The 24,862-nt window shown below is 46.5% G+C and overlaps 1 protein-coding gene across 3 annotated transcripts in view; it reads right to left on the reverse strand.

The window, feature by feature from the left end:
• MARCHF6 (membrane associated ring-CH-type finger 6) overlaps nt 1–24,862 on the reverse strand; it is a 1,229,180-nt gene that overhangs the window by 42,893 nt on the left and 1,161,425 nt on the right. For all 3 annotated transcript variants that reach the window (XM_082259541.1, XM_082259540.1, XM_082259539.1), the window contains one exon: nt 15,671–15,803. In XM_082259541.1, coding sequence (XP_082115667.1) covers nt 15,671–15,803 — 133 coding nt within the window. The remainder of the gene's footprint in view (nt 1–15,670; nt 15,804–24,862) is intronic.

Here is a 24,862-nt window from a genome sequence, read left to right on the forward strand (position 1 = left end):
TGCTGGATCACTTTTACAGGAGGCAGCTGCAGCCTTTACCGGCCTCTCTCGTCCGATCAGAGACCTGGTAACAATGAGACTGGTTTGGTCACATTTACTGAGAAGAGTGGTAAGAATAGAAGTTCCTGCCCCTTCTAATTCTAGTGCCAGACCTCTTGTGTAACTCTAACCTGGTGACCTGTAAAGGCTTACAAAGCATGGGATATAGATAATTTAAAGGATAAGTTTACCTTTTGTAACACAGTATAGCAATATTCAGGGTGTAACCACACCCACTCAGTCCTTCGCTTTGTCACGATTTAAAAAAAAATGCAGCCATGTGAGGATCTGCCCGCCCATATTCATTCAGTGTTCTGTGAATATGGGCGGGCAGATACTAGTGTACTACAAGTACCGACAGCAGATGTCAGCTTGTAATTCTCAATGAATTACCAGGGTGCTGTTGAGTGCTCTAGGCAGTTCATTGAGTCTTCCTGTAAGAGTGTAACTATGAGAAGACAGCTTACACAGACTGTCTGCAAGAACCCTGCAGTGCACCTGCGATCTGTTGATTGCGGGTGCAATGCTTTGCAGGCTCAAAGTAAAAAAATAAATAAATGCACATTTTTTACCTGCAAAAAGATGTCTACTTATGCATTTTATTTTACAAAGGTGAACTTATCCTTTAAGTGGGAGTAAACTCCAATGCATCATTTTTACCTATAGGTAAGCCTAAATAATAAGGCTTGCCTATAGGTACTGTAAATATCTCCTAAATTATCGCCGTTGATTTAGAGTCCTGTGCTGCATATGCGCGGGAGTGACATCATTGCAGCTCTGGCAAATCACACATCTGGAGTCCACAAACCCGAAAGGAAGACCAGGTGAAGATGGAAGCCTGGTCAGCTGTGATAGCGCGCAACTGGAAGGCTTCATTCTAAGGTAAGTTTCCCATAATGTGCTAGTATGCGATGCTTACTAGCACATTATGGCTTTACCTTGCAAGTTGCAAAAAAACAAACAAACAGCGGTTTACTACCGCTTTAATGGAGTTTCCCAACCTTTTTTCAGCCAAGGCACCCTCTATTTTTACACTTTTAGGTCAATTTGATGCAAATATTTAGGCTTATTGCCAAGGCAGCCCTGTAGAACTCAGAAGGCACCCTGGTTGAAAAAGGCTGGTTTAATGAACCATAGTTTTTTGCCATTAAATGGGCGTACACAATTTTTAAAGTGTGGCAGGTTTGGTAAAAAAAAAAACAAAAAATATTTTTTATAGTTTGCTATAAAATTTTGCAAACAGGTCATTTTTTTCCTTCACTGATGTGCGCTCATGGGCACTGATAAGGCTGCACTGAGAGGTGGCACTAATAGGCAGCACTGATAGGTGGCGCTGATGAGCAGTGATAGGAAGCACTTATGAGGAGGCAGTGATTGTCAGCACTGGTGGGCACTGTTGGGACCGCACTGATAATAAGGATAATGATTATCACTGCCCTGCTTATTAGTGCCTTTGTACCTTAAACACAAGCCCGTTATCGGCTCTCTTCTTCTCTTCTCATGCTGTCAGCGTGAGGGAAAAAAAAATTCAGATAAATGGCTTGTGTTTACATCCGTAATCAGCTGTCACTGGACACAGCTGGTCACCTGGTAGAGCGCCGCTGTGGTTGGAATTTTACCCCGATCTGTGATCAGCTGAGTTCAAAGGGCAGCGCAATCATGGGGGGACATCAATAGACACCCTCTGGACAAACTAAGCCCACTATAGCCGAATTATGGGAAGGGAAGGGGTTAAAAAGTATTTTTCCCAAAAAATTTACTTTTTTAAAATTGTAATCATGTGACATAAAAAATTGCAACATCCACCATTTTATTCTCTAGGGCAGTGTTTCTCAACTGGGGTTGAACGGCTATCTACCTGTCAATCGCAAGCTGACAGGTAAATTGCATCCCCACTGCTTACACTCACATCTGCATGCAGAGCAGTCAGGTAAACAAAGTGTCTCTGTTCTTCTCGGCTCGCCTTTCCCCCACTTCTCGTCCATCCCAGGTGCTTGTACGTGATAGGATGGACAAGAGAGGAGGGGCTGGCCGGGAATAGCGTGCGAGAGTCAGGACTTTTGCAGCTGCCTCCCTGTGTACTTCTGCACGAAAAGGAAACTGCTAATGCCCTGTTTAAACATAGGAATGTGCCCTGCCTCCGTGTAATTGTTCTCTCTGTTCCCTTGTAAATATATGCCATGCTACCATGTGATCCTTTGTCCTGCTCCACGTGCCCTGCTCTCATGTGATCCTGTGCCCTTTTTCCATGTAATCCCATGACTTGCTCCGATGTAATCCTGTGCCCTACTCTCATGTGCCCTCCTCCTATGTAATCCTGTGTCCTGAGATGAAATGGGCCCTAAATCCTCCGCCCAATCCTCCCGGCACTTAAATGACATAGCTCTCGAAATCTGATCCATAAAAGAAGTGTATAAGGAGGAGATTTGTCCCTTTTTTACCGTCAAACTTACCAGGCTAATAAGAATGACCAGGTTACACAGCCCCAAAGTGGAGCTTTTGGACTGCGATGCAATGGCATGCCGTAGTTGCAAATATTGGAAGAATAGGGAGTTGGGTAGGCCAAATTCCGTGCGAAGTGTTTGAAATTCCTTAAGAATACCACCCCTGTATAACTGGGATATAAACTTCACTCCATATCTATCCCAGCTCATAGAGTTAATTTTGTCATAGCCAAATTTTGTCAAGTAGTGTTAGGGTGGGATACTGAGGAAAAGTTCTCAAAACTCCAGCCTCCAAGGATTCAACCAGCGCCCCATCCCTCAGATGCGCCACAAGGACCCGTCGGACAGGATCAGAGTCACCATGCTAGGGGTTCCACTGCCAGGGCAAACAACAGGGGGGATAAGGGACAACCCTGTCTGGTGCCTCTATACAGCGAGAAGGATTGAGAGAGCGTGTTATTAATCCGCAAACAGGCAGTGGGCGCCACATACAGCAGCTTGATCCAATTAATAAATGATGGCCCCAGCCCAAAGCTTTCAAGCACAGCCCAAAGATACTGCCACTCCACGCTATCAAAGGCCTTAGCGGCGTCAAGTGACAGTATTGCCCTGTGTCCACAATTATCCGGGGGAATTTGCATGTTTGAAAACAATCTACGGAGGTTAGTGGCCGTGGATCTTCCGGGTATAAACCCAGACTGGTCCCCGTGAACTATCTTGGCAATCACTTTAGATAACCGTGTGGCCAGTACCTTAGCTAGGAGTTTCAAATCTGTCGTTAGTAGTGAGATCGGTCTGTAAGATTCAGGGTGAGTCGGATCCTTCCCAGGCTTCAAGAGAACAACAACGACCGCCTCATACATAGACGGGGGAAGTAACCCTGTGTCATAAGAGGCCATTATGGTGTGGAGCAATTCAAGCAAAAGGACCCCGCTAAAAGCTTTATACAGTTCTATGGGAATCCCATCCATACCCAGGGCTTTAGAATTAGGGAATGTTGCTAGGGCCTCCTGGAGCTCCTCCAACCTAAAGGGGGGAGTCCAGAATCGCCCGGTCTCCAGCAGAAATCTGCGGCAGCTGAAGCTCCTGCAAGAAGGCCTGCAATTCTCCTGGGTCATAAGACACCTTGGAGGAGTACAGGTCCTGGAAAAATAAACGGAACCCCTGTAGAATGGTAGGAGTGTCTGTGACTACCTGGGCCGCAGGAAGAGCTAACCTATGTATAATTGGAGAAGGACGCTGCGCCCTTGATATAATCGCAAGCATATGACCGTTTTTTTCCCCTTCTTCAAAGTGAGCCTGAGAGGTGAAAAAACGGTTATGATCCGCCTGCTGCCGCTGAATGGATTGAAAGAAACGTTGCGCCTCCAGCCAATGGTTCTGATTATCAGTCGTGGGCGAATGCAGGTAGTCACGTTCGGCCTGGAGTACTGCGGCACTTGCATCCTGAGCCCAACGCCTACTCTTAGACTTAATAGTCGACACCTCTTTAATACATAGACCTCTTATAAACGCTTTCATGGCATCCCAAACCATACCAGGAGCTGCAGAGTGTCTGTTATTGGCAAGAAAATTTTCAATGTGAGTGTTAAATTTTGCATGGTCTGGAAAAAGTGGAAGCCAAAAAGGAGAATGGCAGGAAAATACAGCCTCTAAGGGATGTTTGCTGCGCCAGAGGTCCACAAGACCCAACTCCCCCACAAACCTGGCAAAGGGAGTGTTCTAGATCCCTGGGGGCAGAATCTTTTATGTAGATCCAGAGATGGATCTAGGACATTATTAAAGTCCCCCAGCGCCAATACCGGGACCTGGGGGTGTTTAGCAATAAACCGGGACAGACACTCTAGCACCTCAAAGGCAAACGGAGGAACATAAATATTTGCAATAATGCATTTAAAGATATCCCACATTCCCAGCAAAAAAAATAAACCTGCCCTGAGGGTCAATCAGGGTGTCTAGGGACTCAAACCTTGCAGTGGCCGAAACCAAATAAAAACTCCCCGAGAATACTGAGTATGAAACGAGTGAAACTGAACTGGGTATTTCGGGGTACGGAGGACCCCCGACTGTGTCCTTAGTCAAATGAGTTTCCTGTAGGCAAGCAAAAGTGGGACCATGATGTGACAGAAAGGTCAATACCGCTGTGCGTTTGCGAGTGTCACAAAGGCTGTACACATTCCAGTAGACAAGGGATCCGTTAGGGTTAGCCATGGGCAAAAGTCAACTTGTGCAAGCCACCTGGGAGACACACCAAACATGTGGAAGAAGGAGCTCTGGTCAGATGAAACCAAAATCAAACTTTTTGGCAACAATGCAAAACGTTATGTTTGGCGTAAAAGCAACACAGCTCATCACCCTGAACACACCATCCCCAATGTCAAACATGGTGGTGGCAGCATCATGGTTTGGGCCTGCTTTTCTTCAGCAGGGACAGGGAAGATGGTTAAAATTGATGGGAAGATGGATGAAGCCAAATACAGGACCATTCTGGAAGAAAACCTGATGGAGTCTGCAAAAGACCTGAGACTGGGACGTAGATTTGTCTTCCAACAAGACAATGATCCAAAACATTAAGCAAAATCTACAATGGAATGGTTCACAAATAAACATATCCAGGTGTTAGAATGTCCAAGTCAAAGTCCAGGCCTGAATCCAATCAAGAATCTGTGGAAAGAACTGAAAACCGCTGTTCACAAACGCTCTCCATCCAACCTCACTGAGCTCGAGCTGTTTTGCAAGGAGGAATGGGCAAAAATGTCAGTCTCTCGATGTGCAAAACTGATAGAGACATACCCCAAGCGACTTACAGCTGTAATTGCAGCAAAAGGTGGCGCTACAAAGTATTAACTTAAGGGGGCTGAATAATTTTGCACGCCCAATTTTTCAGTTTTTTATTTGTTAAAGCGGTAGTATAGTGCTTTTTGACACTTTTACCTACAGGTAAGCCTATAATAAGGCTTACCTGTAGGTACAAATAATATCTCCTAAACCGGCATGGTTTAGGAGATATTTACAGTACATGCAGCCGCTTGCGTGAGCGGCGCATGCGCTCTGAAGGTCTGGGGAGACCTTCAATTTATTTGCCGGGAGCTTGCCGGTAAATCACTCCCGCGCGCATGCGCGGGAGTGACGTCATCGCGGCTCCGGCCAATCATCGCGCCGGAGCCGTCTCTTCCGGCCAATCACCGCGCTGGAGCCGCCGAAACCGGAAGAGACGGCGAGGGATCATGGCAGCGCCCGCAGCGATGTCCGGGGGTCCGTGTGGGGGCTTCGTTGTAAGGTAAGTTACACATAATGGGCTAGTATGCGATGCATACTAGCTCATTATGCCTTTGTCTTGCAGGTTTTTTTTTTTTTTTTTTATTCTAGGGTTTACAACCGCTTTAAAAAAAGTTTGAAATATCCAATAAATTTCATTCCACTTCATGATTGTGTCCCACCTGTTGATTCTTCACAAAAAATTGCAGTTTTATATCTTTATGTTTGAAGCCTTAAATGTGGCAAAAGGTCGCAAAGTTCAAGGGGGCCGAATACTTTTGCAAGGCACTGTATGTACCGCATTTAAAACATTCTGGAGCGTAGGCTCTGCAGGTTCATCAGCACCTGGTGCTCCTTCTCCCTCTAGCAGCCCCAACTGGTTACTCACTGCGGCCTCTGACGACGTGGCATCCATATTTTCCTGCCGAAATGACTGGGCTGCCGGTGAAGGTAAGCTGCATGCCCGCGAGCCAGGCGAGGAGGCTGTAGATTTGGAGAGAGGTTTGTGCTTGGCGGGATCATGCGCATATTTCTCCAGCTTAGACAGGTCTGTAGGCTGTTTGTCTTGTCCCGCTCTCTGAGGGAGCGGAGGGCCGCCATGTTGGGCCTGCTTTGCCACGTGGGTCCCTTCCTCTTTCTTCTTAGTAATCGCTGCGTGTTTGATCCAGAGTCCGGGGACCAACTCTGGAGCGAGGCAGACTCGTGTGCAGAGTGACCGGGCAATTGCTGCAGACGAACGGGTCTAATAACAGGATTATAGCCGGCAGGATGTTGGAGCCTATGCGAGACACATCTGCCTACATGAACAGTTCAGCCGCGCCCCCCCTCCCATGTAATTTTGTGCCCTGCTCTGATGTAATCGTGTGCTCTGCTCCAATGTGCCCTGCTTTCATGAAATCCTGTGCCCGGCTCTCATGTAATTATGTGCCCTGATCCCATGTGATCCTGTGTCCTTCTCCCATGTGCCCTGATCTCATGTAAAAATGTGATCCCATGTGCCCTGCTCTCATATAATCCTGTGCCCTGCTCCCAAATAATCTTGTGCCCTGCTTTCATGTAATCCCTTGCCCTTCTCTCATGTAATCATGTGCCCTGCTCTCATGAAATCCTGTGCCCTGCTTCCATGTGCCCAGCTCTCATTTATTCCTGTACCCTGCTCCCATGTGCCCTCCTCTCATGAAATCTTGTACCCTGCTCCCACGTAATCATATGCCCTGAAACAATGTAATACTGTGCCCTGCTCTCATATTATCCTGTGCTTTGCTCACATGTAATCCTGTGCCCTGCTCCCATGTAATCATGTGCCCTGCTCTCCGGTACTCCTTCGCCCTGCTCCCATGTAATCATGTGCCCTGGCCTTGTGTAATCCTGTGCCCTGCTCCCATGTGCCCTGCTCTCTGCTCTCTTGTAATCCTGTGCCCTGCTCTCATGTAATCCTGTGTTCTGTTCCCATGTAATCATGTGCCCTGCTCCCATGTAATCCTCTGCCCTGTCCCATGTAAACCTGTGCCCTTCTCTCATATGCTCTGCTCTCATGTAACCCTGTGCCATGCTCACATGTAATCATTTGCCCTCCTCTCATGTAATCCTGTGCCTATTGTAATCCTGTGCCTGCTCCCATGTAATCCTGTGCCCTGCTTTAATGTATTCTTGTGCCCTGCTCTCATGTAATCATGTGACCTGCTCCCATGAAATCCTGTGACCTGCTCTCATGAAATCCTGCGCCCTGCTCTCATGAAATCCTGCGCCCTGCTCTCATGAAATCCTGCGCCCTGCTCTCATGAAATCCTGCGCCCTGCTCTCATGAAATCCTGCGCCCTGCTCTCATGAAATCCTGCGCCCTGCTCTCATGAAATCCTGCGCCCTGCTCTCATGAAATCCTGTGCCCTGCTCTCAAAGTAATCATTGGCCCTGCTCCCATGTAATCTTGTGCCCTTCTCTCATATGCTCTGCTCTCATGGAATCCTGTGCCCTGCTCACATGTAATCATTTGCCCTGCTCTCATGTAATCCTATGCCCTACTCACATGTAATCATTTGCCCTGCTCCCATGTAATCCTGTGCCCTGCTTTAATGTATTCTTGTGCCCTGCTCTCATGTAATCATGTGCCCTGCTATCATGTAATCCTGTGCCCTACTCCCATGTGCCCTGCTCTCATGAAATCCTGTACCCTGCTCTCATGTAATCATGTGCCCTGCTGCCATGTAATCCTGTGCCCTGCTCTCATGTAATCCTGTGCCCTGCTTCCATGTGCCCTGCTCTCATTTTATCCTGTGCTCTGCTCTCATGTAATCATGTGCCCTGCTTTTTTGAAATCCTATGACCTGCTCTCATGTAATTCTGTGCCCTGCATACATGTAATCATGTGCCCTGCTCTAATGTGCCCTACTCTCCAGTAATCCTGTGCCCTGCTCCCATGTAAACATGTGCCCTGCCCTCATGTAATCATGTGCCCTGCTCCCATGTGCCCTGCTCTCTGCTCTCTTGTAATCCTGTGCCCTGCTCTCATGTAATCCTGTGTTCTGTTCCCATGTAATCATGTGCCCTGCTCCCATGTAATCCTCTGCCCTGTCCCATGTAAACCTGTGCCCTTCTCTCATATGCTCTGCTCTCATGTAACCCTGTGCCATGCTCACATGTAATCATTTGCCCTCCTCTCATGTAATCCTGTGCCTATTGTAATCCTGTGCCTGCTCCCATGTAATCCTGTGCCCTGCTTTAATGTATTCTTGTGCCCTGCTCTCATGTAATCATGTGACCTGCTCCCATGAAATCCTGTGCCCTGCTCTCATGTAATCCTGTGTTCTGTTCCCATGTAATCATGTGCCCTGCTCCCATGTAATCCTCTGCCCTGTCCCATGTAAACCTGTGCCCTTCTCTCATATGCTCTGCTCTCATGTAACCCTGTGCCATGCTCACATGTAATCATTTGCCCTCCTCTCATGTAATCCTGTGCCTATTGTAATCCTGTGCCTGCTCCCATGTAATCCTGTGCCCTGCTTTAATGTATTCTTGTGCCCTGCTCTCATGTAATCATGTGACCTGCTCCCATGAAATCCTGTGACCTGCTCTCATGAAATCCTGCGCCCTGCTCTCATGAAATCCTGAGCCCTGCTCTCATGAAATCCTGCGCCCTGCTCTCATGAAATCCTGCGCCCTGCTCTCATGAAATCCTGCGCCCTGCTCTCATGAAATCCTGCGCCCTGCTCTCATGAAATCCTGCGCCCTGCTCTCATGAAATCCTGCGCCCTGCTCTCATGAAATCCTGCGCCCTGCTCTCATGAAATCCTGTGCCCTGCTCTCAAAGTAATCATTGGCCCTGCTCCCATGTAATCTTGTGCCCTTCTCTCATATGCTCTGCTCTCATGGAATCCTGTGCCCTGCTCACATGTAATCATTTGCCCTGCTCTCATGTAATCCTATGCCCTACTCACATGTAATCATTTGCCCTGCTCCCATGTAATCCTGTGCCCTGCTTTAATGTATTCTTGTGCCCTGCTCTCATGTAATCATGTGCCCTGCTATCATGTAATCCTGTGCCCTACTCCCATGTGCCCTGCTCTCATGAAATCCTGTACCCTGCTCTCATGTAATCATGTGCCCTGCTGCCATGTAATCCTGTGCCCTGCTCTCATGTAATCCTGTGCCCTGCTCTCATGTAATCCTGTGCCCTGCTTCCATGTGCCCTGCTCTCATTTTATCCTGTGCTCTGCTCTCATGTAATCATGTGCCCTGCTTTTTTGAAATCCTATGACCTGCTCTCATGTAATTCTGTGCCCTGCATACATGTAATCATGTGCCCTGCTCTAATGTGCCCTACTCTCCAGTAATCCTGTGCCCTGCTCCCATGTAAACATGTGCCCTGCCCTCATGTAATCATGTGCCCTGCTGCCATGTGACCTGGTCTTGTGTAATCCTGTGCCCTGCTCCCATTAAATCCTGTGCCCTGCTCTCATGTAATCCTGTGCCCTGCTCTCATGTAATCCTGTGCCCTGCTCTCATGTAATCCTGTGCCTTGCTCTCATGTAATCCTGTGCCTTGCTCTCATGTAATCCTGTGCCCTGCCCCCACGTAATCCTGTGCCCTTCTCTCATATGCTCTGCTCTCATGTAATCCTGTGCCCTGCTCCCATTGAATCATTTGCCCTGCTTTAATGTATTCTTGTGCCCTGCTCTCATGTAATCATGTGCCCTGCTTCCATGTGCCATGGTCTCATGTAATCCTGTGCCCTGCTCTGGTGTAATCCTGTGCCCTGGTCCCATGTAAGCATATGCACTGCTCTCAAGTAATCATCAAGAAATCATGTGCCCTGCTCCCATGTAATCATGTGCCCTGCTCCCATGTAATCATGTGCCCTGCTCCCATGTAATCATGTGCCCTGCTCCCATGTAATCATGTGTCCTGCTCCCATGTAATCATGTGCCCTGCTCCCATGTAATCATGTGCCCTGCCCCCATGTAATCCTCTGCCCCGTTTCCATGTAATCCTGTGCCCTGCTCCCATGTAAACCTGTGCCCTTCTCTCATATGCTCTGCTCTCATGTAATCCTGTGCCCTGCCCCCATTTAATCCTGTGCCCTGCTCCCATGTAATCATGTGCCCTGCTCCCATGTAATCATGTGCCCTACTCCCTTCTAATCCTCTGCCCTGTTTCCATGTAATCATGTGCCCTGCTCCCATGTAAACCTGTGACCTTCTCTCATATGCTCTGCTCTCATGTGCTCCTGTGCCCTGCCCCCATTTAATCCTGTGCCCTGCTCACATGTAATCATTTGCCCTGCTCACATGTAATCCTGTGCCTATTGTAATCCTGTGCCCTTCTCATGTAATCCTGTGCTGTGCTCCCAGGTAATCCTGTGGCCTGCTTTAATGTATTCTTGTGCCCTGCTCCCATGTAATCCTGTGCCCTGCTTTCAAGTAATCATGTGCCCTGCTTTCAAGTAATCATGTGCCCTGGTCCCATGTAGTCCTGTGCCCTGCTCATGTAATCATGTGCACTGCTCTCATGTGCCCTGTTCTCAGGTAATCCCATGCCCTGCCCTCATGTGCCCTGCTCCAATCTAATCCAGTGCCCTGCTCCCATGTAATCCAGTGCCCTGCTCCCATGTAATCCAGTGCCCTGCTCCCATGTAATCCAGTGCCCTGCTCCCATGTAATCCTGTGCCCTGCTCCCATGTAATCCAGTGCCCTGCTCTCATGTTATCATGTGCTCTGCTCCAATGTGCCCTGCTTTCATGAAATCCTGTGCCCTGCTCCCATGTGATCCTGCTCCCCTGTAATCCTGTGCCCTGCTCTCATGTAATCATATGCCCTTTCGCTCATGTAAAAATGTGCCCTGCTCTCATGAAATCCTGTGTCCTGCTCCCATGCAAAAATGTGCCCTGCTCACATGTGCCCGGCTCTCATGAAATCCTGTGCCCTGCTCCAATGTAATCCTGTGTCCTGCTCCCACATAATCATATGCTCTGCTCCCATGTAATCCTGTGCCCTGCTCCCATATAATTTTGTTTTTTTAAACAAAGGCCAGGTCAAACAAGCCAGAGGATCGCGGGAGCGGGCTACAAACCTCTGCACCTTTCTGTTGAGCCGAGATGCCAACAGATCCACATCCGGGGTGCCCCAACGAAGGCACAACTGGTGAAACACCTCTGGATGAAGAGACCATTCCCCTTGATCCAAGGTCTGACGGCTGAGAAAATCCACCTGCCAATTTTCCACGCCCGGAATGTGAACTGCGGAGAGAGCCGGAACAAACCGTTCCGCCCAATGAAGGATGTCGGCCACTTCCACGGCCGCCAGAACACTCTTGGTGCCCTCCTGGTGATTGACATAAGCCACGGCCGTGGCATTGTCCGACTGAATCCGAACCGGGCAGCCCCGAAGACGCTCGGTCCAGTGAACCAGGCAAAGCCTGATCGCTCTCAGTTCCAACACATTTATCGGCAGCCTGGATTCTTCCAGGGACCAGAGCCCCTGAGCAGACAGCCTGCCGAGAACCCCTCCCCACCCGGATAGACTGGCATCCGTGGTGACAATCGTCCAATAGATCGGAAGAAATGACTTCCCCTGACTGAGCATCGGAGACCGAAGCCACCAAACCAGGGACTCCCTGGTCCGCTCGCTGCACTTCAACCATAGCATGCGCCGGAGGACCACCGCCGAGAACGACACACGCCCCAGCAATGGAGCAGCATCCAGCGCGGCGTCACAAACAAACTGTAGCCCCTGCACCACCTGGTCCAGCAACTCCGCCACGGCAGGGGGGAGACTTCTCCCTTCCAGGTCACGGCGTAACAACTTGGCCCATTCCGTCAATGTTTGCGAAACTAGAGCAATGGAAAACACTGGCCTGAAGGCTGACCCCGCCAGGGAGAATATAGAGCAGGACACAGATTCCGCCCTACGATCAACCGGATCCCTAAAGGATGGGGAATCCTCTAACGGGATAACAGTAGCCTTATTTAGCCTGGAGACCGGCGGATCCACCGAAGGCGGCACCGTTCATTTCTTAAGGAGGGACTCTTCAAACGGGTAGCGCCTAGCAATCCGTTTGGGCATCCCAGGGGGTCGTTTCGAACGGACCCACTCCTTCTTAATGATATCGTCAAAGCATTTGGGAAAAGGAAACACCTTCGCCACCCTGGAGGGCTTGCGAGTGCCAAAGGCAACTTCCATATCAGTCGCATCCGCAGGTGCAACCTCCAGCTTTAGGGTCTCCCGGACAGACACAATCAGTGCGTCCACCAGCGCCTTGTCTTGCGCTATAGCGGAGGCAGAAAGGTCATCCTCACTATCAGAGGAGACGGGGCGCGAGACAGCAGCCCCAGAGGAGGGACCCGCATCAGCAGCGACTGGCTCAGAATCAGAATCTGAGGCATCAGACGAGACAGGGGTAGATGGGGGTCGCTTTTTAGCCCCCCCATTCCTGACAGGCCACCTCCACCCGGGACACAAATGACTCCAGGACCGCCGAAAGTGCATCAATGGTGAGTTGGGGACCGGAGGGCCCTGTGGCCACCTCGAGGGGATCAGGTGGGGACACGTGCAGCAGGATCCATGGTACAACAGGGGAACCCGTCAGCAAATTATTATTTTTTTTTAAATGTCACCCAGCGCTACAGCGCCCCCCCAGTGGCCAGGCAGCATGCCTAGAGACCCCCGCAGAGAGAGAAGAGAGACCCCCAAAAGGCTCACCACACGATGCACCAGAGTTCAAAAGGACTGCTCTCAGCGCTGTCCACATGAAAAGGAAGTCCTGTGGAGCGATCTTCCTGGGTCTAGGGAGGGGCTCCACCCCCTCACACGCCTCCAGTAACTCCCACTGCAGCCCAGCTCTGCAGAACAACGAGCTGGGTGTACCAAGATGGCCGCCCCCATGAACTACACGAGGGGCTACAAGAAAATGGCGGCCCCGCGCGCTGCGGCGGGAAGGGGGGGTGCCCCCACCAACACCAACAGGCGATAGATCGGCAGGTAGGCCCTGGGGAGTCAGGGAGGCAGCCCCCCTGCACAATAGCCGTCCGCACCGTCGGGACCCCCCACCCCGCCCCCTTAGTGGCCTGCACGCACTGCCAGCCACCCCCCACACACACAGGGGGGGGGATGGGGGGGAGAGGGACACCACCGGAGGGGGGTGCACAGAGGAACAGAGGGGAACCCAGAGCAATGGGGATCCGACCATCCCAGGGAGGGGCCCGCATCCACCCCAGAGTCAGCCATGAGGGAAAGGGGGGAAACATGTACTCACCATACCGGAACAGAGCGGGCGCCACTCCAGACAAAACCCCTCGCCGCCCAGTGGGGGGGATGTCGGCCAAAAGAGACACTGCGACTCGGTCGAGACCGGTCGTATGCGACTCGGCGGGACGTTTAACCCGCGGGCCAGTCCCCGTCCAGCGGGACTATGTTGCGGCCGACCCAGCGCTGACCTAGGGCCTGCACGCGCTCGTAGGCCGGCTGGGGTGACCACTGGATCTCAGCATCCAGCCCGTCGAGCAGATCCGGCATAATTGCTTGTAGATCTCACAGGAACAATTCGGAGAAAAAAAGCTAGCTAAAAAAAAGATTCATCTAAAAAAACTTGCCAGGACCAGAGATCCCAGCAAGGAACTTAGGTCCTTACTCCTGACTAGGCAGAAAAAAACTGACATCCTATAGCAGGGAGAGAGAGGGTATACCCCCTGGGACTGCCCATAGGTGTAGCCAGAACTTTTTTTCTGCCTAGTGTCCTACTCCTGTAGGGGGCAGTAATACCCTACGGATATCAAGAGATGGAATCTGCGTCTGTCAATGAGCGACAGAGAAACACACGCTTTGGGCTTTTGTTTCAAAAAAGCGTGGCAATGCGCATCGCGTTTGTGTTACCATTAATTTGCATCTGCGTTTCCAAACGCACGTAAAAACCCACAAAAAAAATTCTATGCTTTGCTGTGTTTCAAAAATGTGCAGCAATGTATGCCACGCTTGCGTTACTATTTAGACTGCATTCTCACTTACGCATTACAGAATGCAACCACCATGGAAAACATGCACTTAGTCTAGCGTTATGAAAACACGCAGCGTGCTTGCATTACCATTCAATTACATCTTCGCGTTTCCAATTTCACAGCAACTAGCAAGAAAACGCACGCTTTGGCAAATGTTTTGAAAATGCGTGGCAAAGTGCAGCTCATTTGCATTACCATTCTTTCACATCTGAACGTTTCGTTCAGATTCGTTCACATCGTTTCCAAATGCATGGCAACCTGCAATAAAAAAATAAAAAAAAAAAAACACTTTGCTGTGCTTTTCAAAAGAGTATGGTAATGCAGCATTCGCATGTGTGCATTTCTGAACAGGTGGCAACCTATACAGAAAATGCTTTGCTGTGGATTTCGAAAAAGTGCAGCAATGTACGTCGTGCTTAGGTTACCATCTGTGTGTTTCTGAACGCAGGGCAGCCAACAAGAAAAGGTACACCTTTTCTGTGTGGGTTGCTGTGCATTCAGAAACATGCATATGTAAATGCAGCCTAACTGTTAATGACATCCCGATCACAGTTAGCGGAAGAGTGTTCGTGTATTTGACATATGACAAAACAGGCTACAAATGCGCACTGAAAAACCATGTAACACTCCACGATTGAAAAAGCTACAGTGCGATTTTGAGGCATTTGTTGCATGTAAAGCAGCCCATTTTGTTTACGTTTGAAAGATAAGCAAAAAACCAGGAGCGGGAGAATGCGTTTCCGCTGCACTGAGGTGTGAATTGAATGTGCTTGGCAGGAGGTGTTTAGGCAGCCAAGAACGACCAGGGAGGAGAGGTGAAGTTTAAAAAAGCCCCACTGATCCATCAAAGTCGCATAGGAATGATATCACTTGACTTTCATGTTGTGCTATGGTGTGAACCAGGGCTAGCTGTATAATCCTGCTCATCATCAGCACAGCTATCTTTCACAGCAGGTGGTGTATGTGTGAATATGAAGGTGTTTCCTTCTTGAATAATGTTGTGATCTGTGAGTCAGGACTTGGGAGGTTTGCACTCTTCCTGTAGGTGTGACTGGGCGGGATTGAATGCTAATTAGGGTGTATTCAATCCCACCCACCATCGAGCGGTGAAGGAAGTTACATAATTTGCAGAGTCTGAAAGACTACACAGGGAGTGCTACAGACTCTAGCTGCTGCAGAAAGATGCAGGCTATCAGCAGGATATACAGATTGTCACATGATACAAAGCCACAACTAAACCAGAATATCAGGGGATCTGCAGACAGCAGAGCAACATGGTACAGAGGTATGGTCTATGCCGGGATTAATCATTCCATTCAGTTCTAGTGAAAAGAAAGTTGGAGTTCAGCTTTAAATAAATCTAAAGTAGGTGTTATCCCAAATTAGCTGTAAAAGTGAAAATACGCTTTAGAAAATGGAATAAATTATAAGTGAAAACACATACCTATTAATGGAACAACTCCTGCCGATATAATGCACGGTATACACAGTGACAACAGCAGAACAGAGATGACTGGTGCAGCCAGTTTGCTTATTATAAATTGAAGATCAATATTACGTATTCCATTTGCATATACCTAAAAAAGAGATATTCGTTTTTAAAATAGAGTATAGATGTATATAAGGTATAAATGATCAGACTGTAAATGTAGTCATATATTTACCAGGATACCTTCACGGTTTTTATCCATATTTTGTATAGCCTTTTTCTTCTATGTTCATTATAATTCAGTTCTTTCATTAGAAGGAAACAAGAATAAAAACGACCTGCAATGCCATTTCATATTAGAGTACACCTCCATCCCAATTGAATACATAGAAAAGGAGAAGTTTGCCCTGCGAGACTTTATATGAGGTGGACCCAATAGTCAGAATACTCAAGTTGAAATGTATCTGGTTTATTGTGTAGAACCAATGTAAAAAAGTAGGGGGGCGTGGCTTGACGCGCGGGAGAGATGGCCGCATTCTAACTCCGCTCCGCCGGCTTCTCCCATACCTCGGCGCACAACGACCTAATCCGCAGCCATCCTGACACAAGATGGGCAGAATCACAAAAAAGACCCCTCAAACTAAACAACATCGCTCCAGGGGATCGGATTCTGGCAAAATGATTCAGGATCTCTTCAAGTCCCACTCACAGCATAAGAAAGGTCTGGCAGGCTCCAAGATGGCGTCGTCAGCATGCCACATGGAAGAAGAGGACTGTGACCTGGATTCCCTAGCTGCATCTGAGGAGATGGGAGGGGAGTGCCTTCAAGTTGATCACCCACTAAATTTCAATGATATGACCGCTATAGTGGCCGACATTAAAGGGTATTTTTCTGCGGCCATAACTGACTTGAAAGCAGATATACTGAGCATAAGAGAGCAGCTTGCCACCAGAGAAAAAGCAGGGAAATCCAGGGACAGGGCCATACACAGGCTAGAAGTAACCCTTTCTCATTCTCCTCAACTTATCTCAATGAACCGCCACCTGGAGGACCTTGATAACCGAGGTCGGCGGAATAACATTAGGGTGAGGGGGGTCCCAGAAGAAATTGAGAATGAGCAAATTAAACCTGCCTTATGCTCCATCATTAATAATCTCCTTGGCAGACCAGCAGAATCGCCCATTGATTTCGATAGGGCTCACAGAGCCCTCAGACCCAAGGCACCTGATAACACCCCTCCCAGGGACATTGTATGCTGCTTGAGTAACTTTCCCCTGAAGGAAGGAGGATATATTGAAGCAAGCACGCCAGAATGAGCAGATACTATTTAATGAGCAGCCAATACAACTTTTCCAGGACCTGTCTCCGATCACCTTAAAAAATAGCAGGGCATTGAGACCTCTTCTGGAAGCGCTAAAAGCGAACAATATAACATATCGCTGGAAGTTCCCCTTCGCCCTGCAAGCCTCACATGGGGGGAAACAAATTTTCCTTAGGACACCAGATGAATTGCCAAACTTTTGTGCACTGCTCAGACTGGATCTTGTGAGCCTGCCTGACTGGTATGCAGAGTTTCTACTCCCTCCCAACTCTGCAGAGACTTCTGGAACACTGAACTTTTCTCCTGCACGTACCCCCTATGGGAAAGGGGGGAAGAAGCAGAAGCACAGGGATGCCAAAAATCTTTTTGCCTCACCGCCGAGGACACCCAGAACAAGAGATCACAGGAGGCAAGATGTATGAAAAAAGATGACTGCTTTTTTTGTCTCATGACTTTTCTTTTCCTAAATGTTTGAACTGAACCAGGGAGTTTGCGCTCTTTATTACAATCTGAGTTCACCATTCCTGCTGTTGCTTCACACATTGTAAGCTGGGGATGCTGGAACATGGCCTGACCAGCATATATGTCTGAACTGGGTCACACTTAATCCCTCAACCAAGAAAATGTTAAAAGGGATATAATGGCCAATTACACACCAATAGGAATTCACAACACACCTAACCGCCCGATCTGCCCCATAGACTTTACGGGGCATCTTCTTCTTCGCAGTGATCCTATCCAGGAACTTGATATGGACATTTCGCTATACTCTGTTGCTTAAATTCCCCCCACTTTGAAAGGGACCAAGTTGAATTCAGATATAGAAGCCTTATTAAGTTGACTGCATTTAATACCTCTGGCTTATTTTGGTCTTAAAGTAGATCTTGCTATAACATATGGTGTGACCACAGCATGAGAAGAAAATTTTATCGCATTTTGATTAATGGTTTTCTGTTGGTTGGAAAAGCATTGACATACATTGCACTTCAGAATGATCCCACTAGGGGACAGCAGAGGACTACTTCACAACTTTATGCAACTACCTTAAAGTGTACACTGTTAATTTTATGTGTTTTCCTATTTTAAGGCTGGACTCTCCATAATGCAGTTTTAGAGGTATTTCTATTTTGACTCTAATTTTTCTATGACGACAACAACTCCTCAACTGACTCAACTTCTCAGGTTTATTCTACGAATTAAATGTTTTCTTTTTGTCCTTGCTTCCGCACCTTTTTTCTTCTTCTATGCACGCTAGGTATATGCTGACAGATACCAACTGCTGAAGTGGAGTCTCAACCACAAAACTCCGGTAAAGAATAATATAATCGTGGGTCAGACATCAGGTGACACATTATACACTTTTTTATCTACTTATGAATCCGGTAAGATTCTTGACCTTACCCAATAGATACATATGTTCTATCTGTCATCATATGCAAGTGTGTTCGTACGGAAGAAAGGAGGAAGGTAGTTATATATGGTGAAACAGTGGTTCGTGCAATCCCGGTCCATGTTTATGTTTGCTAAAATTTAGTTGTGAGACTTACAACATTACTTTTCATCTCAAGTTTAAAAGAAATCAATGATAGGTCGTGTCATTTATTCAATGTTATTTTTTTTTTTTTTATATATTAATTCTCAAAAGAGTTGGGAGGCCGCACACAGTTGAGTGTATTCCTTGATTTGGTAAATTTTACACACTGCTTTCACAAGCAGGTAGTTTCTGTGCGCCTCAACTTCTCCCCCCATTAGGAGCGGGTGGTGTAACCTCATTAGTTAAAGAGGTTCTCATCGCTAGCTGAGCTCCTAATTTCAGTGTTGACCTCAGGGGTTACTGGCCCCGGGGGATCAACGACTACTGGTTACTCTATTTCTCTTTCTTATCTTACTCTTCACTCTTTTACAGTTCTGATACCTATCCCTTCCCTCCCCCTCCTTACCTTAAACTTTCCTTTTCATCCCTCTCCCCTCCCCACCCCTATTGTAAAGAATGGCATAAATCGCAATTGGGAAAATCACCCTTTCTCATTTCCCATAATGTAAATGGACTTAATTTGCCCGAAAAGAGAAAACGTCTATTATATGAACTGAAAAAAACCAAAGCTCAGATAGTCCTTCTACAGGAGACACATTTTAGAGGCCCTAGTATCCCTAAACTTCAAACGAGATACTACCCTATAGCATATCATGCCACAAATACGCAGGCCAAAACAAAGGGAGTAATGATCCTGTTCCACAAAAATTGTGATTTTAAACTGGAGGAACAATTGGCAGATCCAGAAGGGAGGTACTTGTTCTTATCAGGCACACTCAATGGTAAACCAATCACGATTGCAAACGTATATTTTCCAAATAAAGCTCACATAACATTCTGCTCTATAGTGATTGACGAACTTAAAAGATTTGCTAAGGGCTGTATACTGTTGGGGGGAGACTTTAATGTTCCCCTGAACCCTCTGCAGGATACTTCATCTGGCAAGACATGCATCTCCTACAAAATTATTAAAAAAATAAAAGACCTCCTTAAATCATTGACACTGGTAGATGCGTGGAGAACAATGAATCCCTCTGAAAGGGACTACACTTTCTACTCCGCAACACATAAAAGGTACACCCGAATAGACCATGTCTATATCACTCAAAGAGATCTGCCTAAACTCATTACAGCCAACATAGGGATCATATCTCTTTCAGACCATGCTCCAGTGTCAATTTCATTACAGACAGCTTTACCTGATAGAAAGGAGTTCACTTGGAGATTGAATTCCTCACTACTGGTGAAACAGGACATACAAAAGGCTATACTAGAATCTGTTACCAACTATTTCAGGGATAACACCTCAGAAGTGATCTCACCACTACTTCTATGGGAGGCTCACAAGAGCGTAGTTAGAGGAGAACTTATTAGGCAGGGGGTGACACAAAAAAGAGCGAATGAGAAATTAATAGCAGACATTAGTACAAGAATTTCAACTCTAGAATCCCAACACAAATGCAGCGCATCACAGAAAGTCGAGAATAAACTGATAGCACAAAGAAAGACACTAAATGAGATTCTGCAATCGAAGATTAAAAGATTTTTATTTTTCAAAAAATCTATATATTACGAGCAGGGAGTTAAAGGAGGTAGATTGTTAGCCAAGGCATTAAAAGAAGCTCACTTTGATATCAATATCCATTGCATCATGTGCCAAGAGGGTAAATTACAAAGAGACCCACATAAAATAGCGGACTGTTTTGGAACCTTTTATTCAAACCTCTATAACATTAAAACGAATAATAAGACAGAGAACCATGGAAATTCTCGAGACCAACAAATCATAGACTATCTACAAAACAGTGGTCTACCTGTCCTACACCAGGACCTGGTGAAAGACTTAGAACTAGAAATTGCTACTGAGGAGGTCAAAACCGTAATTGCAGACCTGAAAACAGGGAAAAGCCCTGGGCCTGATGGTTTCTCTTCTCAGTACTACAAGATTTTTACAGACGAGTTGGCACCACATCTAGCGAAGGCCTTGAATTCCATTTTAAAGCACCCAGAATTGTCTAGAGATTTTTTGCTGGCACACATCTCAGTGATTCCCAAACCGGAGAAAGACCCAACCTCTTGCGCCAGCTACAGGCCAATCTCTCTGCTGAATATAGATCTTAAAATATTGACCAAAATACTTGCCAACAGATTGGGATCTTTATTACACCATATCATAGGACCAGAGCAGGTGGGTTTCATGCAGGGTAGAGAGGCAAAGGATAGCGTCACAAAGGCTCTGAATTTAATTCACGGAATAAAGGGCACAAACATTGAAGGTATGCTTTTGTCTACAGATGTCGAAAAGGCATTTGACAGGGTGGCATGGGACTATCTAATTCTAACCTGCAAACACATAGGTCTGGGCCCCAATATGTTAAGCTGGATTCAAACCCTATACACAACCCCTACAGCCAGAGTTAAGGTCAATAACACCCTGTCTTCTCCCTTTTCATTGAGGAATGGTACCAGACAGGGATGCCCTTTATCCCCGCTTCTATTCATCCTGACCCTAGAACCGTTGATTAGAACCATCAATCTTACCCCTGACATTCATGGATTCCACAAAGGTACAAGAGAATTTAAACTCTCAGCGTACGCTGATGACTTACTATTTTTCATATCTCAACCACATATTTCTATACCAAATTTTAATAATCAAATTTAAAACATATAGAACACTTTCCAATTTCAAAATAAACCATAGCAAATCAGAAGCCCTGAACCTGCAAGTCAGAAGCCCTGAACCTGCCACTCTCCCCCGACCTTCTCAAACTCACTATGGAAAACTGTCCTTACAGATGGGAAAAGAACACCCTGAAATATTTGGGTATTAAACTTACACCCCGGTTGGAAAACCTATTTGATGCAAACTTCTTTTAAAACAAATTGCTGCTGATCTGAAAAGGTGGAACGTCAAAACGTTCTCTTGGTTTGGCAGAGCATCAATAATTAAAATGACTATCCTACCCAGGCTCCTTTACCTCTTCCACACTCTCCCAATCAGAATACCGATGTCCTTTTTCCATAAGTTAGCCTCTCTACAAAGAACATTCATTTGGGCAGAAAAAAAAACAAGAATAAAACTTAAATACCTCCAGATTAATAAATTAAAGGGTGGTATGAGCCTACCAGACTTTTTTAAATACTACCAAGCAACACATCTTACGAGAATCTTGGATTGGTTCTGCCATGCAGGCAGAAAAGATTGGGTGGGTGTGGAACTAGGATGGAGTGACACCCCAGGTAACCATTTATTATGGACTAGTCACCAAAACCACCCGTCAGAGATTAAACGACACCCCCTAATATCGACCACAATGAACATCTTTAGATCTGTCGCACAACACCATAATATCTCCTCATTTCCGAGCCCACTCACTCCGGTATTCAATAACCCTGACTTTCTTCCAGGTATAAATAATCACTCTTTATTTACGACCCAGAAAAACACACCCCGTCCGTTACTCATTATGCACTGTCTCCACCAATCAAATCTTAAATCCTTCGCAGATCTGAAAAATACCTGTTCGAGCACAAAACCTCTTCAATACTGGAATTATATACAAATCCGGGATTTATCCTGCACATCAGACACAAAGATTTACTTGCTAGACCATTGACTGAGTTTGAAAAGCAGTGCTTACGCGGTGAAAGAGTTGAGGGAGCAACTTCACAGTCTTACCAATTACTTATTGCTGCACCTCCAAATTTCAAAGACCCGTATAGGGAGACATGGGAGAGAGACCTAGGTCGCTCCATCACCCACGCTCAGTGGGAAAAAAATTGCTACTTCTCCCACAAGTGTTCTTTGAGTACCAGACTACAGGAAACCTCCTATAAAATTAAAACTCAATGGTACCGCACGCCTGCCATCATTCACCGGTGGTCTAGTAAGGGTTCAGATAAGTGCTGGAGATGTGGTTCTTCTCGGGGCAGTTTTATACACATTTGGTGGGATTGCCCAAATATCAAAAAATACCGGAATGGAGTCACCAGATGGATACGTCACATCACTGGAACCAAATTGAATTTAGATGCAGCTTGCTGCTTATTACACCTAAATCAACTGACCTACTCAAAATATAAACGTTCGCTAACGAGACACCTACTTAATGCAGCAAAGGCATTAATCCCTTTGCATTGGAACTCCCAAAAGGTTCCTGACATATTGGATTGGTTAACTAAGGTGAGGTCCATCTATGAGATGGAAAAAACTTTGGCAATCAGAAACGAGAGAAATGACCTTTTCCAAAGGCTCTGGTCCCCCTGGCAAATATTTTCAGTCTCTAAAGAATACGAGGAATTAATGAACACATAACCCCAACTTTAAAATTATGGTCTGTTCAAGGGCTGTTGATACATTACCCCATCCTCCCCACCTTTCTCCCTGTCGTTCCCCACCACCCCTCCCTCCATCCCACACTCTTCCCTCTTTTTCCTTTTCTGACTTTCTTCCTTCTAATCTTTTCTTCTTCTTACTACACGCTTCCTTCTCCATTGAGGCTGAGCCCATTCCTTCTATGGGTTCATCCTCCTGAGACTCAAAAGTCTTCTGTTCAACTTTAAAATATATCTAATGTTTACAAGCGGCAGTGTATACGAGTTGAATACGTTATTGTTGATCCTCTCCCCCCTTTGTAGCACTGAGAACACATTTAATTTGTTGAATTTTGAGGACATATTGTTCTTCAAAATGTGGTTTCAATACCTTTGCACTTTGACTATTTGTTATTGTTATGTATTTTATAATTCAACACCATGTTGTAATTTTTGTTTTACAATAATCTTGAATAATGGCCCGTACACACGATCCGAAAATCGGACGAAAATTAACGCTTGTGAAAGGATCGGACGATAATCGGATCGTTAGTACACAGCTTACGAGAGGCGATCACGACAGTTCACCCGATATTATCCGGTCGTGCAAGCATAAAAATTTTGATCGTATTATAACACATCGTACGATAATCGTATTATCAGTATGTTGTTCGTCCGAAAAAAATGGTGAGCAGTAGACAGCGCATGAGCAGTAGACATCATTTTCCCCTCACACGCTACAGCGTGGTTACGCATACCGGAAGCTAAGAATTATCGTCCGAGAAAATTCGTATCATGAGTAACCTCTCCCGTTAAGAGATTATTATTGAGAGCTGCTAGAATACAAAAAATAACGGATGGAACGTCGCCCGATTTTCGGATCGTGTGTACTGGGCATAAGTCCCCGTTCACACTAAGGCGACCTGTGAGGCGACCTGGTCGCCTCACAGGTCGCCTTCCATAGGGAAGCTGCGGACCCATTCTAATAGGAGCGACACAAGTCGCTCCGACTTAGAAAAAGGGTCCGGAGCTTCTTTGGGGCAACCGCCATAGACTTCAATGTTATGAAGTCCGTGGCGGCCGCTCCGAGGTCGCGGCGCGCTGCTCGCACCGCGACCTCGGAGGTCGCCCTCCCGAGTCGGATCGCCCCTATGTGAACGGGGCCTAAAGCTTTTATTGTGAAAACAAAAAAACAAAAAACAAAAGTAATACAACATGAATATTTGACATACCCAAAACATAACATGGTCATACAAATATATTAAAATATCACGTAGCAGTAACAGTATGCACATCAATACAAATATCTTTAAACTCGATGCACGTTTCGTGGGTCGCATTGCCCACTCGTCCGGAGTGTAAGTGTGCAGGCAAGTAAATATAGCCGCGTCATTGTGCTTAAACTGTGCTTCCATACGGCGGCGGCCAAATAGTCTGACATGGGAGCTGACGGGGAAGGATCCAAAGGCACTGTATTCGACTCAAGGAGAGCAATGAGAATGTGTTGTAAGTATATCAATCGTAGAAAAGGGGGAAGTTTGGGACTTTGAGTGAGGAGCATAATGGGACAAATTGTGCGCCTCCATCCCGGTTCAATGAACATAAAGAAAGTTTTGGGACTTTGAGTGAGAGGCATGACCAGGAAAGCAGGAAAAAAGAGGTCTCATTTATTAATACATACATGCATACAGATAAAAAAAAATCACATATATTGGTATATGTATTGGACTTGAACAAGTAGCGATAAAAAGGGGAGATGGTGCATCCCAATTCCAGTTTCCATAAGATCAGCATAGCAATTGTACATACAAAAGTATATTCATAAACATCAATGGACTGCAATGGTCAACAGTATTGAAGTAATGGATAACAATCAAAACATCATAGTAACTCGACGCGTTTCGTGGTCTTAGTATGCCACTTCATCAGGAGTAGATGTGTGATCTGTGTGTGTAAAAAAGTATATGTAAAAAATAGCAAATGAGAACGAATAAAAACTGGAAGAAAAAAAGGGGGGGGGGGAAAAGAGGCAAT

This window comes from Pelophylax lessonae, assembly GCF_965119305.1.
Source record: "Pelophylax lessonae genome assembly, chromosome: 5".
NCBI lineage: Eukaryota > Metazoa > Chordata > Amphibia > Anura > Ranidae > Pelophylax > Pelophylax lessonae.